Source organism: Vespula vulgaris, chromosome 17 (genome assembly GCF_905475345.1).
Source record: "Vespula vulgaris chromosome 17, iyVesVulg1.1, whole genome shotgun sequence".
Classification (NCBI taxonomy): domain Eukaryota; kingdom Metazoa; phylum Arthropoda; class Insecta; order Hymenoptera; family Vespidae; genus Vespula; species Vespula vulgaris.
Genome location: NC_066602.1, coordinates 1,925,539 through 1,941,802, shown reverse-complemented (window position 1 = coordinate 1,941,802; position 16,264 = coordinate 1,925,539). Strand labels below are relative to the sequence as shown.

General features: G+C 27.4%; 3 protein-coding genes across 5 annotated transcripts; 2 read left to right on the top strand and 1 right to left on the bottom strand.

The window, feature by feature from the left end:
- Positions 1-177: 177 nt before the first annotated feature.
- LOC127069862 (alpha-(1,3)-fucosyltransferase 10) lies at positions 178-3,025 on the top strand. Its single transcript, XM_051007434.1, has 7 exons — positions 178-538; positions 641-680; positions 755-879; positions 1,027-1,246; positions 1,369-1,558; positions 1,678-1,855; positions 1,932-3,025. The coding sequence occupies exons 1-7, from the start codon at positions 470-472 to the stop codon at positions 2,415-2,417; spliced, it is 1,308 nt and encodes a 435-aa protein (XP_050863391.1). The 5' UTR covers positions 178-469; the 3' UTR covers positions 2,418-3,025.
- On the bottom strand, positions 2,551-7,802 carry LOC127069861 (tubulin-specific chaperone D). The gene is made up of 18 exons (XM_051007433.1): positions 7,237-7,802; positions 6,987-7,165; positions 6,716-6,854; positions 6,458-6,644; positions 6,163-6,382; positions 5,921-6,069; positions 5,609-5,838; positions 5,407-5,546; positions 5,219-5,324; positions 4,959-5,136; positions 4,722-4,880; positions 4,448-4,651; positions 4,211-4,375; positions 4,009-4,133; positions 3,781-3,935; positions 3,475-3,673; positions 3,102-3,404; positions 2,551-3,018 (listed from the first exon to the last, which is right to left on the bottom strand). The coding sequence occupies exons 1-18, from the start codon at positions 7,576-7,578 to the stop codon at positions 2,737-2,739; spliced, it is 3,462 nt and encodes a 1,153-aa protein (XP_050863390.1). The 5' UTR covers positions 7,579-7,802; the 3' UTR covers positions 2,551-2,736.
- Positions 7,803-8,285: 483 nt separating this feature from the next.
- Positions 8,286-16,123, top strand: LOC127069863 (transcription factor SPT20 homolog). 3 transcript variants are annotated; one of them, XM_051007436.1, is made up of 22 exons: positions 8,286-8,357; positions 8,430-8,576; positions 9,463-9,573; positions 9,670-9,864; positions 10,011-10,129; positions 10,232-10,484; positions 10,590-10,802; positions 10,895-11,073; positions 11,185-11,394; positions 11,516-11,675; positions 11,751-11,825; positions 11,907-12,242; positions 12,340-12,499; positions 12,573-12,778; positions 12,913-13,060; positions 13,159-13,352; positions 13,429-13,566; positions 13,656-13,752; positions 13,898-13,974; positions 14,044-14,227; positions 14,515-14,681; positions 14,880-16,122. In XM_051007436.1, exons 3-22 carry the CDS (start codon positions 9,526-9,528, stop codon positions 15,036-15,038), a joined length of 3,318 nt encoding a protein of 1,105 aa, XP_050863393.1. In that variant the 5' UTR covers positions 8,286-8,357; positions 8,430-8,576; positions 9,463-9,525; the 3' UTR covers positions 15,039-16,122. The 3 variants fall into 3 exon arrangements, with proteins under 3 accessions (XP_050863393.1, XP_050863394.1, XP_050863392.1); XM_051007437.1 differs by having other exon boundaries at positions 8,302-8,576; positions 14,518-14,681; positions 14,880-16,123; XM_051007435.1 differs by having other exon boundaries at positions 8,303-8,576.
- Positions 16,124-16,264: the final 141 nt, after the last annotated feature.

Below are 16,264 nucleotides of genomic sequence, written 5' to 3'. Positions count from 1 at the left end.
ATTTATTATTTTATTCTTATTCTATATATATAAATTTCCATTTAAAAAAATATTATATTTGAATAGTACACATTGTGCAGCCATTTTCATTTTGAAATTTCCTCAAAAAAATACTAGGGGCACTGTATGCACAATATTCATTTCTTACATTATGATATATTCTCTATCTATATTCATAGAAATGTAATAAAATATTTTGATAACTTGTCAAAATAAAAAGTTTTTAGAAATAATTATCTTTTAATTAGTTTTTAACTAATTTTTTTATTATACCAAAGAAATGAAGATAGTCAATATAATAATAAAGTATAGTTTATTATAGTGTATAGTTAAAAATAGTATAAAAATATGTGATATGATAACAAGTTATGATGTCTTTTGTGTGAAGACAAAAAGAATAGATGAATTGATGACACATTAATATATATTTACTTTCTTAGTTTTTATTTTTTTCTTTTTTTAAGAAAAAATGATCTGTAAAATACGTATTTCATTTAAATTTATATTTATACTAGTTATCCTTCTTTTATTAATTCAGGTATGCACATGTGGATAAATAAACTATTTATTGATTTTGTATTTTAAAATGAAATAATAAAGAAACGTATTAATAATATAAAATTGATATTTTTATTTTCAGTTATATTTATTTTATAATGCCAAACTTTTAAACGAGGAAGGTAATCTATTGCATGTATATATAAATTTTCAATGTATCAACATAAAAAAAAAAATTGATTATATATTTATATAGATAAAAATATACCTGTGATATTGTGGTGGACACCTTTTGGTAATAATGGATTGACAAAAATATGTGGATACAGTCAATGTTATTTTACATATAATCGTACATACGAAAATAACTCTAGACTAAAAGTATTATTTATATATTACTGTTACTTTATGTACAATACAAAGTTCTTATAAGCTGAAAAATATATTAGTCTTTGATTAATTTAATATGTATTAGATAGTAAAGAGAATTTAAATTAAGTATAAATAACAATCTATATATTTTTCTAGGCTATTTTATTTTATGGAAGTAATTTCCAAATTAATGATTTACCAAAGTGGAGATCTGCATTTGTGCAATGGGGTTTGATCCACGAAGAATCTCCTAGAAATAATCCTATATTCGTGCATGACAAAGCTTTAAATCTTTTTAATTATTCCTCAACATTTAGTAGATTTAGTAATGTACCACTTTATTCCGTCGATTTACCCGATAAAGAAGAACTATTAGGTATGTATATATATCTGTATATATGTGTATATAAATATATACACATATACATATATTATATATATACATATATATTGATAAAAAATTTATGCATTTATTATAATATTTATGTGGGTTTGTAGGAAAGAAATATTTTGTATCGACTAAAGAAAAAACAGCTTTGATTGAAAATGAAAATTTAGCACCATTATTGTATATTCAATCGGATTGTAATACTGCTAGTAATAGAGACTCATATATTTTAGAATTAATGAAATACATTAGAATTGATTCTTATGGTTCATGTATAAATAATGCTCGTCTAAATGAAAGGTACATATATATATATATGTGTGTGTATATATATATTTAAATGATGTTATAATATAATGTTAAAATTTATAAGAAAAGAATATGTGTATTTAATTGTGCTAATATTAATTTATATCCAGGTTAAAAAATAATTATTTAGATAAATTAAATAACAATGAGTTTCTATCGTTTGTGGCAAAGTACAAATTTACATTAGCTTTTGAGAATGCTGTTTGTAATGACTATATTACAGAAAAACTTTGGAGACCACTTGTCGTAGGATCTGTACCTATTTACTATGGATCTCCTTCATTTAAGGTACGTTTTATAAACATTAAAAATTTATTTATTTTATATTAAATGTTATAATAAAATCTTTAATATTAATTTATAGGATTGGTTACCAAATAATAAGTCTGCAATTTCAGTATTAGATTTTTATGAACCTAAAGAATTAGCAAATTTTCTATTTCATCTTTTAAATAACGATATTGAATATGAAAGATATTTAATTCATAAAATTGGAAGAGATGAAGAAAGATTAACGAATAATCGATTATTAGATATATTGAAAAAAAGATCTACGAAATATAATTTTGGTTATTACGTAGAAGAATATGAATGTTATGTTTGCAAACAAATACATAATACTCAAATTAAAGAAGAAATAAGTATAGTTTCAAAGAAACATTATGATTGCCCTTTACCAATAAATTTATTATCAGGTAAAACAGATAAGAATAATTTTTGGGTAAATCAATGGAACTTAGAAAAATGCGGGGCAAAATTATTAGAACATTATGTATTAAATAATATAACTATCGATATTAAAAAGTATAATGATGAAAAATTTGAATTATATAACAAAAATGATTGTTAAAGAATTATTCATATATCATTTATATACAAATTATGACTGCATTATTCAGTATAATAAATTTGAAAAGGTAGGAAAGAAAGAATACAATGAAGTTGCTTACGCTTGATGCTTGATGGATGAAAATGTGCTACTATTTCTGTGTCTTGCAAAACAGGAATGTTTTATTTTAAGCCTGTATTGAGATCTGTGTATGTAACTTGATTGGTGTTATCATTACTCAAATTAATTAGACTTACATTCAAATGTGTATAATGTTAAATTGCATAATAGAAAATAAGTGTTCACCTGAGTATTAGTATTTGTATATTAAAAGTATCTATTAATTTGCAAATTTAGCTTGTAAAACTGGTGCAGGCACTTTCATTAATTCACACAGATGATTTCTTATAGGCCTTAATTCAGTAACTGGTTGTTCCCAATCTGTGCCATTTAATTCTGTCAATATACTTGCCAAGTCTTCCTCGGATAAGTCCATTTCTTCTCCATAGAGCGTTAATGCTTCATAAGTACGTATAGCTGTTACTTTGCGTAAACATTTATATTTGTGGCATAAAAATATACTTAATTGACAAAATGCTCTTTTTCCTATAAAGCCATGCACCTATAAATAATGCAATTTAAAAGATAATATTAAATTGTAAATAGCTTTTTAAATAATCATTTTATAACGATTTATTAACAAACCTGTAAAAGTTGACAAAAAACGTTTATGCTGCTAATTAGCAATTTTGTGCTAGTTGTATATTTTATTTCTTGTTTCAATAGCAATAATATACGTTCTGGTATATCACTGTTTGGATCATCTAAAATTATTTGTATACAGCCTGAACTTAATAATCTATCCAAAAATGCTAAAATTGAAGTAATCATTCTTTCATTCTTATGACTTTCTTTGAAGATATTGAGCATCTTGTCACATAAATCTCTCAGACTTTTTTCATCTATTTCTTTCAAATAAGTGAATAAAGCCACACTAGAGTATTTTACCTATATAATATAAAAATTAAGTAAAAAAAGTAATTTTGGATTCTTATAATCTATGTACCATAGTACTTACTAAAGATTCACTTAAGCCACCAACACTGAATATAATTCCTCTCAAAAGATTCATAGTATATGGTGGAAATTCCAACATTTTTATAAATCGTGGAAATGTTACCGATTCCATTCTCCATTCTATACTATTTTTACATTCGCTCAAAGGAAATATATTTTTAAGTTCAGAATGATACGGTATATTTGGAAGTGAAGGTTCACTGATGTATGAAATATAAAAAATATGTAACATGTATGAAAAAAGAAAAATAATATAATTATAATAGAATTATTAAATGTAAGAAACTTATTTTAAACGTATGACTACCTATGAATAAGAGCACTAAAAACAATGCCAGCCTGAGCACGAATTCCATCTATTCTTTCGACAGCTTGTTGAGCAATACCACCAATAATATTTGTCATTAATGATTCGTTTAGCAAAAATAATAAGTTAGCTTGTAGAACTAAATTAGTGAGCACCTTAAAAGAAATAAAAATTATTTTAACTGATATAAATAATAATAATAACACATACATATCACATTGTGCTCACATGTAAACCAGTCATCGCTGCTTCTCGTACCCAAGCACCTATATCTCCACGACTATCTATTGTATATTCTTTTAGAGCAAAAAGATAACAATTGTATATTTGAAGAGCAAATACTTGCCACACATCTGTAAAAATAATATAACATTTTTGGAAACCCGCTATCTAATCTCACATTAATTAATTGTTTATTAAATATACTCACCTGCCTCATTAATATTTAATGTTTGTATTATCATTGTCAAAGAATGTAATGCTTCTTTCCTACTCTCTGCCCATTTTAATGTATCGTCTGATATGCGTGTACATTCAATTAGTGCTTCTATAATATCCTTTACTCTTGCCTTTTTTATAAAAAGAGGAAAATGTCCTATCAAAATAAAAACTGTATATATCTGTTTGCTATATATCTATTAACATCGAATAAATCTTATTATCTCACCTACTGCTTGCGCAAATCCTATTCTTACCACTTGACTACTCGATTTCAAATTATCTAAATAACGATTTACTACGGTATTACAAATAGCTGGATCCATGTTCGTGTAATATTCAGTAAAAAATTCTGTATGTGCTTCTGCAGCTTTTAATTTGACGGCAGATACCTCGTGACTTAAACATTCTTCTAATAAATTTTGCCAATCGTCTTTAAAAATAAATTTATATAAATATTTTATAATTTTAATAATTAATAAAAATATTGTATAACGGAATACCTATAATATTAGTGCAGTGAATAGGAAAATGAACAATTGAACATTTCTTTATAAATACGGCACAAGCTTGCTTCATCAGTTCTCCACCTAGACCTTTAAATTGACCTCGCTTTTGAAATGTACATACTACATTTTTTATTTCATCCACAGCTGAGGATTCTAAAACAAAATGTTTTCGTTTATTTTCAAATCTTATTACTATATTAATATATTATGATTTGATGTTAGAAAATTAACCAATTATTGTTTCGATTTTTTTCCCGAAATGATTATACAGAGCTTCTAATATTTCTGCAATTGATAATACTGCTCCATGTCTAACATTCAAATCAATTGAATTCAACATGTCCAATAAATTTGATATTACTGTTTCTATCATATATCGTGGATCTGCTGGTGTTAAATTAAACAAAGCCTAAAATAAAATATTGCATTTTAAATAAAATATAAAAATAGATGTAATGTGATTACATTATAATCATTGTATTGCTTATTACTTTAGCTGATAATTCTCTAATCGCAGTATCCCAATGTGTAACCTTTCTTGTAACCAAATGTTCGATCAAAGGTTTGGTATATTCTTCATATTGGGCAATGTGTACACTAAAAAGTATTATTTTATATTACATAACATAACATAGTAAGAAGCTACAAATTTGAAAGTTCTTATAAATGAGAAATATACCTTATTTTAAGAAATGCATGACTTCGCACACCTACTTCAAAATAATCAGCAACAGTCAATATATCTATACCATGAGGAAAATTTCCTTGTCTTCCAACATTTTCTTGAAATGCTGCTGAAGCTGCGCGTCTACAGTTTATCTGTCAATATAAAATCATTTAAAACTTTCTCATTTAATTTAATGGACAATAACTATATTTACCTCTCTGTCAAAACATGTTACAACTAATAGAGTAGCTGCTATCTCTTTTACGTAAGGTTGAAATACATCCGGATCATATGCTCTAGGAAAAGACCAACAAATGTAACATGCTGAATCTCTGATTAAATAACCAATTGAACCATAAGCTCTTGGTTCGTCAAAAACAAGTGCTTGAAGTACTACGGGAATCACGTCACTTAAACGATGAGGTAACAATAAACCACGTCTTCCTGAAATGTATATGATGTACATATTAGTTATAATAATAATATAAAAAAAGATGTAAACTTTACTAATACCTAGTTATCTTACCTAATTCTGCTAATGCCAAACAACCACCATGCCATGCAGAATCTGATTCACGTCCAGAAAAGAGATTTAATACAAATCCTACTACATCGTCTGCTAAGTCTACTGGTAATCGAGATGTTATTCTACCGATACCTTTTGCAGCGGACCATCTATTGATAATAAGTAATAATTATTGTCATTAGAGTTAGAAATAAAATAAAATCTAATAATACAATTATTTTTATTATTTTTTTTTTGCATACCTAATAGTAATAGCTTTATCTCTAAGACCTTGAATTAAATGTTCAATAACATCCTCTATAGCTGGTGGTATTTCTTGATCTTCATTATCATTTAATATGTTCTCCTTATTATCAATACTTTCAGTACCATTGTTTTTATTTAAATTTGGCAACAAACTGATTGGTCTATTCATTCTTTGATATCTCCAAGAAGCTAATTTAGTTCTTAATAATACAAAACCTAGATATATGAAATGATATAAAGTTAATAATAAACAATTATACGATAACTCTTAGAACTTTCAAATATTATTACCAATGCGTTGCACAACTTTCATCCCATATTTTCTTATAAGATCTGCTGGATTATTACTCAATTGTAATTTTGATATTTTTTCAAAAAGCATTGTGCTGTATGGCCGTACATCTTCTCGTGCACTGTGTTTTAATATCGAAGCTATTACAGCCAAAGGTCCATGTCTTAAAGGATCATTTTCAACAGACTAGAATACATATACATAATTCTAAATTATAAAACTAGTAAACATAAAATTGTAGAAGTGATCTTATTTACCTTCAAACACCATAGTATCATTTCTTCAAGATACAATTTTTTCACATCTGATCTCGTCAAAAAATTAGCTATTAAAAATACTGCTGCTACGGCACATGCATCCTTCGATAAACAATATAATTTGCATATTTTCATAATCCTAAAAGAAATATATAATAGTATATTCATTGTCTCAATAAATATTAAATCTATAATAAATATAAAAATTATTCATTTCGTGTAATTAAAATTAAGGAAAACTATATAAAGTAATGATCAAAAGTAAGAATACCTGACCATGATTGTTTGCTCTGGATCAATAGTATCGGATGTTTCTAAACGAGATAAGGGAAATGGTATTTTTGAAATAATAGATAACCATATTAATAAGACATATCTTGTTTCCCATGTGTCTACGTTGTTTGGATCTTGTTTCTCTAATAGACGTAATACAGGTAACAGATCTGCAACCTAGATAATTATATTAGATATAATTTATAATAAAAACTAAACACACAAAACTATATCATATAAAATAATACCTCGTGAGGAAGATATGTAACAATCTTTTTGTAAGTCTTAACAGACATAATAATAAACAGATACTTGAAGGCATTGTGTTTCATACTTTCTATAGATTTATCATCTCTAATAATCGAAAGTAAAGACTCCAAAATATTTTCAAGATACGGGTCAAGAAGTTGACGCTGATCTTGATACTGTGATAAAATGAAATTAAAGCGATCTCTGTTTCTTTCTGTAAGACTTGGAGATAAGTCTGATTTTTTTATATCCTTGATCAATTCGTTTACTTCATCTACTTCTTTGAAAGCACTAAAACCACAACCTATACTTTCTGGATCTGGACAATCATTTAGCACCATTTTTGTTATATATCTTTAATATTCTCTTTCACTCTTGATTAATGTATGATATTAAACGAAATCAAGATCATCCCTTATATATTTTATATGTATTTTAAATATTGTCATGCATATCAAATCTACAAAAAAATTATTATTGCGCAAAACCGGTTATATGACAACAAAAACACGTTTTGACAGATCGACGAATATCTCTTCAATAGAAACAATAAAAGGAGTTTATTTAAGCTTAATTTTCATAAAACTAACTAACTGACTAAAACTTGGATTAAATTGTAAACCGGCCTGTGTACTCGCCATAGATTATTTAATACTGATAAAGAATAATCGTATCAAGCAACATATACAGAAGAGGATCCACACAGATGCCATCTACGGTAAAATCACGGTACTAATTTAAAATTTCTAAAGAATTTAATTAGAAATTCGTTCTATTTCCGTCATCTAATTTCACTTTTTTACTTACACGGTTAAGAATTTTTATTTTCAAATAAATTGAAATTTTTAATGAATTTTTATAGATGTCACTAATGATGGTATCGTTGAAAAACAGACAACCTGATTGGATAGGACCTTACTTTTGTCAAAATTTAACCAATCAACATGAAAGTTTCGAATAAGAAAATTCGCAAAATACAAAATGTGGATACATATTTGTGTACATATACACACACATACATATGCATAGTATGTTTCCAATGCGCATGTGAATTGGATGCGTAGTCTAGAGAAATGTGGTCAATTTCCCAGTCTGTGCCTCTGTGGTGTTTGTATAATAGGTTACACTATATCCGAATATGACATTTATAACTTGTAAATATTATTTATTTTATCCAAATAATTTCACTTAGGTGTCTGAACTGATTAATAAATATTTCGATTCACCGAGGAAGTGTGTGTTATTTATTAGTTAATGTGAGGTTATGATAAGAAAATTGACTCGCGCTACATCCTGTGTCCAATGTTTACTATTAAACAATTTTTAAAGAACTTTAAAGGTAAATCATTCTTTATTACATCTTATGTATATGTAATAATATATTTTATTATCTAATCTTTCCTTTAAAATTCACATAACCTCCTATTTAGTGTGCCTGCTTGTTTTGACATTTAGTTAGATTCGAACTGTAATGAAAGTGGATAGTGAGACGATTTCTACGATTAGTTTAAAAGGATTTTTAAAAAATATCTTTTTTTATAAATTTTGTACGATAACAAAAACAGCCGCGATTTTTATCGTGTTTTAAAGAATATATTATTTATTTGTTCATATAGTCAGACTATTTGTTTTATAATTTTGAAGATAAGGTATACCATTGCAATAGTTTCATCAATAAATAAAAAAATAAAATATCTATCGACAAGTAGACATTTAATATTTCAGAAATATGATTAAAACTATTAAAATTCGTGTTTAATAATATATGAAATATATAGAAGATAACAATTAATATGGTTATACTTCTTGAAAATTCTATTATTATGAATGTATTTTTCAAAGAGATTTATTATATGAGAAATTAAATTAGATTTGTTTAAATAATAATAAATATTTAAAAGAATCTTTTACATATATTATTCATACAAAATTTAAATATATAGCTACTTGTTGTTGTTTTGTATACTCCATTAAAAAATAATAATAATAATAAATTATTAAACCAAGGATAAATCTTGTATTAATTTATTTTATATACAAGTCAAATATATACTATTAAAAATATCATTGTACATTAGAAAAAAAATTGAAGTGAACTAAGTATATATACTTTTGTGTTTTGTTATGATTGCATGTTTGAAAGATATTTTTTTATGATTATAATACAAAAATACTTTTTAAAGGATGTTCTATATAGTTCAGTCAATTTTAATTTCTCTTTTCAGAATGTGATGGAATATTGTCGTACCAGATATGACATTAAGTGAATTTAACATTGATAAACTACAATGATTGGTGCACCTAGTAGTTTAGAAGATGCGTGTCGGCAGGCTCAGGTTAAAGAATTTATAAATTCTTTCAACTCTCTCTCTGCTTTCTCTTTCTCTGAATTTTATTAAATTTGATATTGATATACGATATTATGCATGTAGGAAATGATAAATCATGCATCAAGATATTGGAAAAATGTACAGGGGCAAAGTTCTTTAAATTTAGCAACAGATAAATTGGTAACATCACAGAAGAAAGAATATGCTCCTTCTAAGCATAGTATCCAAGCTAAATTAACAAGGCTTTATTTTGAGGAATTATCTAAATTTCCTCATGCTACACCTGACTCAGTCTTGGTATGTCTTAATATTAAAAATATTACTGAAGAACTATGATCAAATTTTTATCAGTTAAAATATCATTTACTATGTAATTTACTTTTTATGTATATCATGGTTATAAATTATTAAATTTTTTTCTACTTTATACAATGATTATACAGAACAATTTAGAGAATGAATGTGATCTTTTGGGACGGTTAGTGCAAAGAGAAGGTTTGCACACATTAATTGTTAATCTTTATGCTGGTAATAAAGGATACTCATTAGGTGTTAGAAATAGGTATGTTGTTGTTTATATACGTTAATAATTTAGATTAAATTTATAAATTAATTATCGTTACTTTTATTTCACGAAAGGTTGGTTCAATAAAATTATTTTCAGCTCTGACAAGGGAAATCAGTACGAGAAAAATTCCTTACTTTCTGAAACTCAACTGATGGGTTATGAACAGGGTGAGCTGCTTTCATGCATAGACAATGGTCAGTTGCCTGCAATGCTAGCAGAGCAGCTAGAAACTAGCCATTCTCATTTATTCTATGATGGCTGCATAATAGCTGAAGTTCGAGATTATCGTAAAGCATTTACTCATAATAAGCCTGAAGTTCATCATGTACTCCTTAAACCTACGACACAGGTAAATAAAAATAATAAGAACATTGGAAAAGATATGCTCATGTAATTTTTAGAGAAAAACAATTAATTATATTATTTTTTAATATTTATTTTTGACAACAATCAGAGTGTACTTTCTGATGTATCAACTCTAACGAGCGGTGGAGATTGGAGTCATGAAGAAAGATTAATGCTGGAATCGCAATTAATCGCAGCTACTCAAGGACCTTTATGCTTGGATCCAAATCCTGTTCCTAGTATAGCTACAACGCGTCTCAGGCAGTCTAAACCCCTTCTTACAGATCATCAACTAATGCGTCAAGCCAAAAAGTTTTCTCAGGTATTGATAACAAGCTTTATCTTAAATATGAAAATATAAAATTTAATTATTGAATCTCATTACAATCCTATATTCTCTATAAATAATTATAGGTTACGGTAAACCGAAAAAGAAAATTAGAGCAACTGGCACAACCAGATGGTTTAACAATACAAGATTTAATGCAGAAATTACGTGCTAAAAGAGGATCAGTGACTAGTACTGCCTGTCCAACACCTTCCCTTGTAAATCCTCCTCTTCTTGCCCCAAGTTCACCGATTGATGTTTTAAGGTCATTGACAATATTTTCTTTACTAATTTTCATTTGATTCTACTTTCTATTATTTAAAAAAATTATACGTGTAGATATAATTATATTAAAAGAGAGAATTTTGTTAATCAGATTTGCGAAAGCGTATGAGCGACCGCGAGAAACAAAAGACTGTCTGCCACAAGTTATAGAAGAGTATATATTAGAAACTGGCGGGAACCAAGGTGAAGTAGATCACATAAAGCTTTCAATTTTGCAAAGACCTTCTAATTCCGAGTACCTGGGAGAGCTTTATATGGATAAGAATCACCGAGAAGGAGAAAAAAATGGATCTGCGTGTCGGTAAGTTACTTTATTTATTTACTTATATTTTTTAATCTTAAATATCAAGAACTTAATATGAATTAGTTCATCTGTTGAATAAATTTATACAAGGTTTGTCCTTTTTTTTTGTCTAATATAGGTTTACATTAGGAACAAGAGCTTTAGCAAATCATTACATCCAACAATTTACAGAAATATTTACAGAAGAAGGTAGGAAAAATGTTCGAATAAAACATGTAGTACCAGGGCAAACGCCTCGTGTTACATGTACTCCTGGCATGCAACGAGCGCATCAACAGGTTTATATTATACTTAATATCGTTGATTAAAATCTAAAATGATTTCTCTAACAATTTATTGATATTATTTTCTAGGCACAGCAAGCAAAGGCAGCACAGTTAGTAGCCCAACAATTGCAACAAGCACAGTCCCAACATGTAGCTCAACAGGTTTCTTAAATGTGTTTTTATGTATAATATGTTATAGTTATGATCGATGTCTACTATACAGATTAAAATTGTTTATTTCAGATCTTATCACGAGCACAAGGACAATTGAATACGTTAGCTGGGCAAGTAGCATCGATGAAAGCCATGACAGAAGCTACTACATCTGTGCAAAATAATTTGGGAAACATGGATATCACAAATGTGCCTCAAGTTATTTCTCAAAACGATACTACAACTTTGAACACTGGACAACCTTTATCTAATGGAGCATGTACAGCATCAGGTTCTGTACAAATTGACACATCTACGATGTCAGTGACTGACAATAATTCGTGCAATGGCTCTGGAATATTAGTTTTTCAACAAAAAGCTGCTACTGCTGTTAATAATACATCATCTGCTAACGTTTCCGTTTTGGTAAGATACTTAAAAATGATAAATGATAGTAATAAGTATATTAATTCCAATACGTGATAACAATGTATTCTAAAGGAAATATGTAATATGTTTTTAGCAAGCTCAATTGCAAGCAGGAACACAAAGTTGTATAAATGAAACAGTTAATCAGAATCAGAATGAAATATCTTTTAAAAAGCATACGACTAATCCAGCTATAAGTGCCCTCGTTACTTCTCTTATGAACTCTGCTCAGCAATTCCAACAACAAGCTGCAGGTACATTTTTATTTTTTCACAACTGTAACTCTTTGATGACATATACAAATATTTGATATATATTCCTATATAGCTAATGCCGCAGCAGCTGCAATGAATAATAATGCACAGACTACGAATAAATCAAGTAATGCAGCTATTCTTAGTTTATTAAATAGTAGTCCAGCGAATATAGGACAACAGAAAGTTCAGCCACGGAGGATCTCTTTAAATGCTTCCATCCCATCAAGGGTTATTAGTCATGGCAATGTTATAAATGTACCCAGTACTACGGGTCAGGTATGTATAATAAATATATACAAATGAAAAAAAAGATATATATAAATATATAAATGGATAAAAAATTAACTTATCAAGAAAAAAGAATGTTATTAATTTTTACAAAACAATCAAAATTACTTTTATTATTTTAGGTAAGAGTTAGTTTAAGTTCTGCATTGACAGGACAGCTGGCTTGTAAACAGCAGCCAGTAAAAGCAACAGCTGTGAGATTAGCTAGGGTACAAGATCCCACTTCAACTCTTGGCTTATCAATGCCAGGGCTTTCAGCTTTGCTTGCTGGTACGAAAAATGATTCTACATAGAAAAAATAATTCTAATCAATTTGATATATATGTGCTTTATATACAAATAATATATATAATTTTTTAATTTTATAGGTACACCATCTGCAGATAATCCAATCCCTGGTTTCAATTCTGCCTCACCATTATTAGAACGCTTAACTGCTTCTTCCAGTCAAAGTACTCAACCAGCAAGTCCAATGACTAGTCCACCACCTGCTAATGTGAATCTGCAGGGTGTAAATCTCACTAGTTTGCCTAATTCTATCAACGGACTTCAAAATGTTCAGGTTTTAAAGAATAGCTTATTTGTTTTATTCAATATGAGAAAAATAAAATATTAATGAATTATTATTTATATAATAGGTATCATTCCCTGGCTTATCGCAACCCATCACAATGTCATTGAATGTGTCAGCGACAACAGGTTCAGTTACACCTACAGGTGTCATTGTATCTTTACCTATATCATCAGCGACTAATACTTGCACTACAGTGTCCAGTGTTAGTTCATTTTATTTATATAAATATATATATATATATATACACACATATAGAATAAAGTTTCAATATTAATAATAAATTGATTTCAGATGATCGCTGCTACTGTTGTAACGACTGCCATCGCTGGAAGTACACCAACTGTAGTAATCGCGAATTCTGCTAATACTCATTTGTCTTTACCAATCGGTATAAGTTTTTTATAAATCATATTTCATACATATTGTTATAATAACGATTATTGACATAAAATAGTAGAATTTTTGATAAGAAAAATTTACATTTATTATTAAAGCGTACATATTTGTATATAATATGATTATAATTGTTTCAGCCCAAATTATACCATCAGGAGTAAAAGGTTTATCTCAACAAAATATACGCAGCACTAATACAGTGACTTTATCACAGGTATTGTGTAATGTTCTAATATAATATTATATATTATAATAAATTTGTATATATAATATTCATTTTTAGGGTGGACAAGCAATTCAACTTATTGGATCTCAAAGGCCTCGACTTAATCATATGGCTCGTCAAGTACAGCCAAATCAAGTTAAATCGACTGTTTTACCAAATCAATTAGTAACAGTAGCTAAAACAGTAACAGCAAGTCAGTTGATATTATCTGGCAACAAACAAGTGTTAACTCCTATAATGGGTAAGTGATGTATAAAATATAAATATGTATAATGTACATAAATTTAATAGACAATTGATATGATATTTTTTTAACACGTTCTCTAGCAATATCACATATTTGTGACATTCTCAATTTTAATTTAAGTATGAATAAATATAAAGCGTGATTTGTAATAAACGTTTTTCTTCTATTCTATTGTGCTAGTGAACGCGTTAATTCAATTATTAAATTTATGTAATATTTTTCTCTTTAAAATTAATAATTGATAAATTTTTATTTTCTATTATGTTTTCTTTGTTTATTAGCAGCCACCAAACCTGTGCTTATGGCGTCTCAAACAACGCCTTCTTCCCAAATAGTACCTGCAAACAAACAAACTTTACTCACAAAATCTTTGCATGCTAGAGTATCTACAGGACAATGTAGTCAACAAACACAAAGTCTTGGTATAACTACGCTATCTCAACAGCAAGTATGTATATATGTTGATCATTTATCCAAATAATTCATTTAATAATCATTAAATCAATATTAGGAATTCCACTGTTTTATTTACATGAAAAAAAAAAAATTAAGAAAAGAGAAAGATATATTACTTTACTTTTTTTCTTTCTATTCTTTTTTCTAATTATTATCATTTGTTTTTAACTCTATACGATAAAATCCGTAGTTACAGAGAACTGTGGTAAAACCTGTACAGTTGCAACAATTACAACAATGTTTAGCCACTCAACATAAAGTGGCCGTTGCAGCTGCCAGCTCGCAAAACAGAACGCAAATTGAAAATCAAAGGAATTCTGCATCAACTCCTGGAGACGATGCTGTTTGAAAATGTTGAAAATATTAACATTTTCTTCTGTTACATTTAATAATTGAAGCCCACCTTAGAAGAAACATAATGAGGTGGTTATATCTGGTTAATACCATTTAGTCATGTATATAACTTTCACGTTACGTGTAGAAATACAATGATTAATTTCAATTTCTGTATTATCAGAATTTTATATGGGAAACTGTTCGTGCTTTATAAACAGGAAATTTATCAATCAGGCATCACATAATATAATCTCGCCATAAAGGGTGCAATAATTTTTTTACTGCAAACACATTGATTTTCTCTCAAAATGTTGCTTTAAGGAAGGTTTCAATTATTGTATATATATATAACTTATACATACAATATATGATTCGTTTTATATTAAAAAGAAAAAAAAAAAAGAAAAGAAAAGAAAAAAAGAAAAAAAATGCAATAAATATTTCATTTTTATTGATCTTTACCCTTTTTCATACCATTCTGCATTTACGATAAATAATAATTTTAACTTTGAAGTAAAAGTAACGACAGCAGTATGGTTTTGATTTCAAGTAACATATGTATGCCTGAAAAAAATATTTACATGCTATCGTTTATTATAGTACCATAACAAAATTGGTTATTGTCTACATATATGATGTACGAAAAATCACATGATAAAAATAAGCTTGATCTGTTGTATACTTCGATCTATCCCACATGCTGTGCCTACATGTTATATTTTTCACTATAGAACTTTTACCGATTCCTTACAAACTTGTATATATAACATACATAAAACGTTTTATTTAATTATGTGACGATACATAAAATTATAATGTAAATTAAATTATTTCTATATAAATAAGATACACATGGAAATATTTCAGTAACAACGAAGATTCGCAAAGATCTCTGTTAATTCTATATTTGAGAGGAAGCAGTCATATATAATTTCTATACATTAACAAAGTTGTAATATAGGATGCACAATATATGTATATATATTGTGTAAATTCATTTAAACAATGCAATTCTTATTTAATGAATTACATGAAATTTTGTACATTAAATATGTGTGCTAAAGAATTGGCAGTAAATTATTTGTAAAGAATCTATGATATATTCGATAAATAATATTAAAATATATATACATATATATATACATATATATATGTATATATGTGTGTATATGTGTGTGTATATATATATATATATATATATATATATATATATATATATATATATATATATAAATTTAA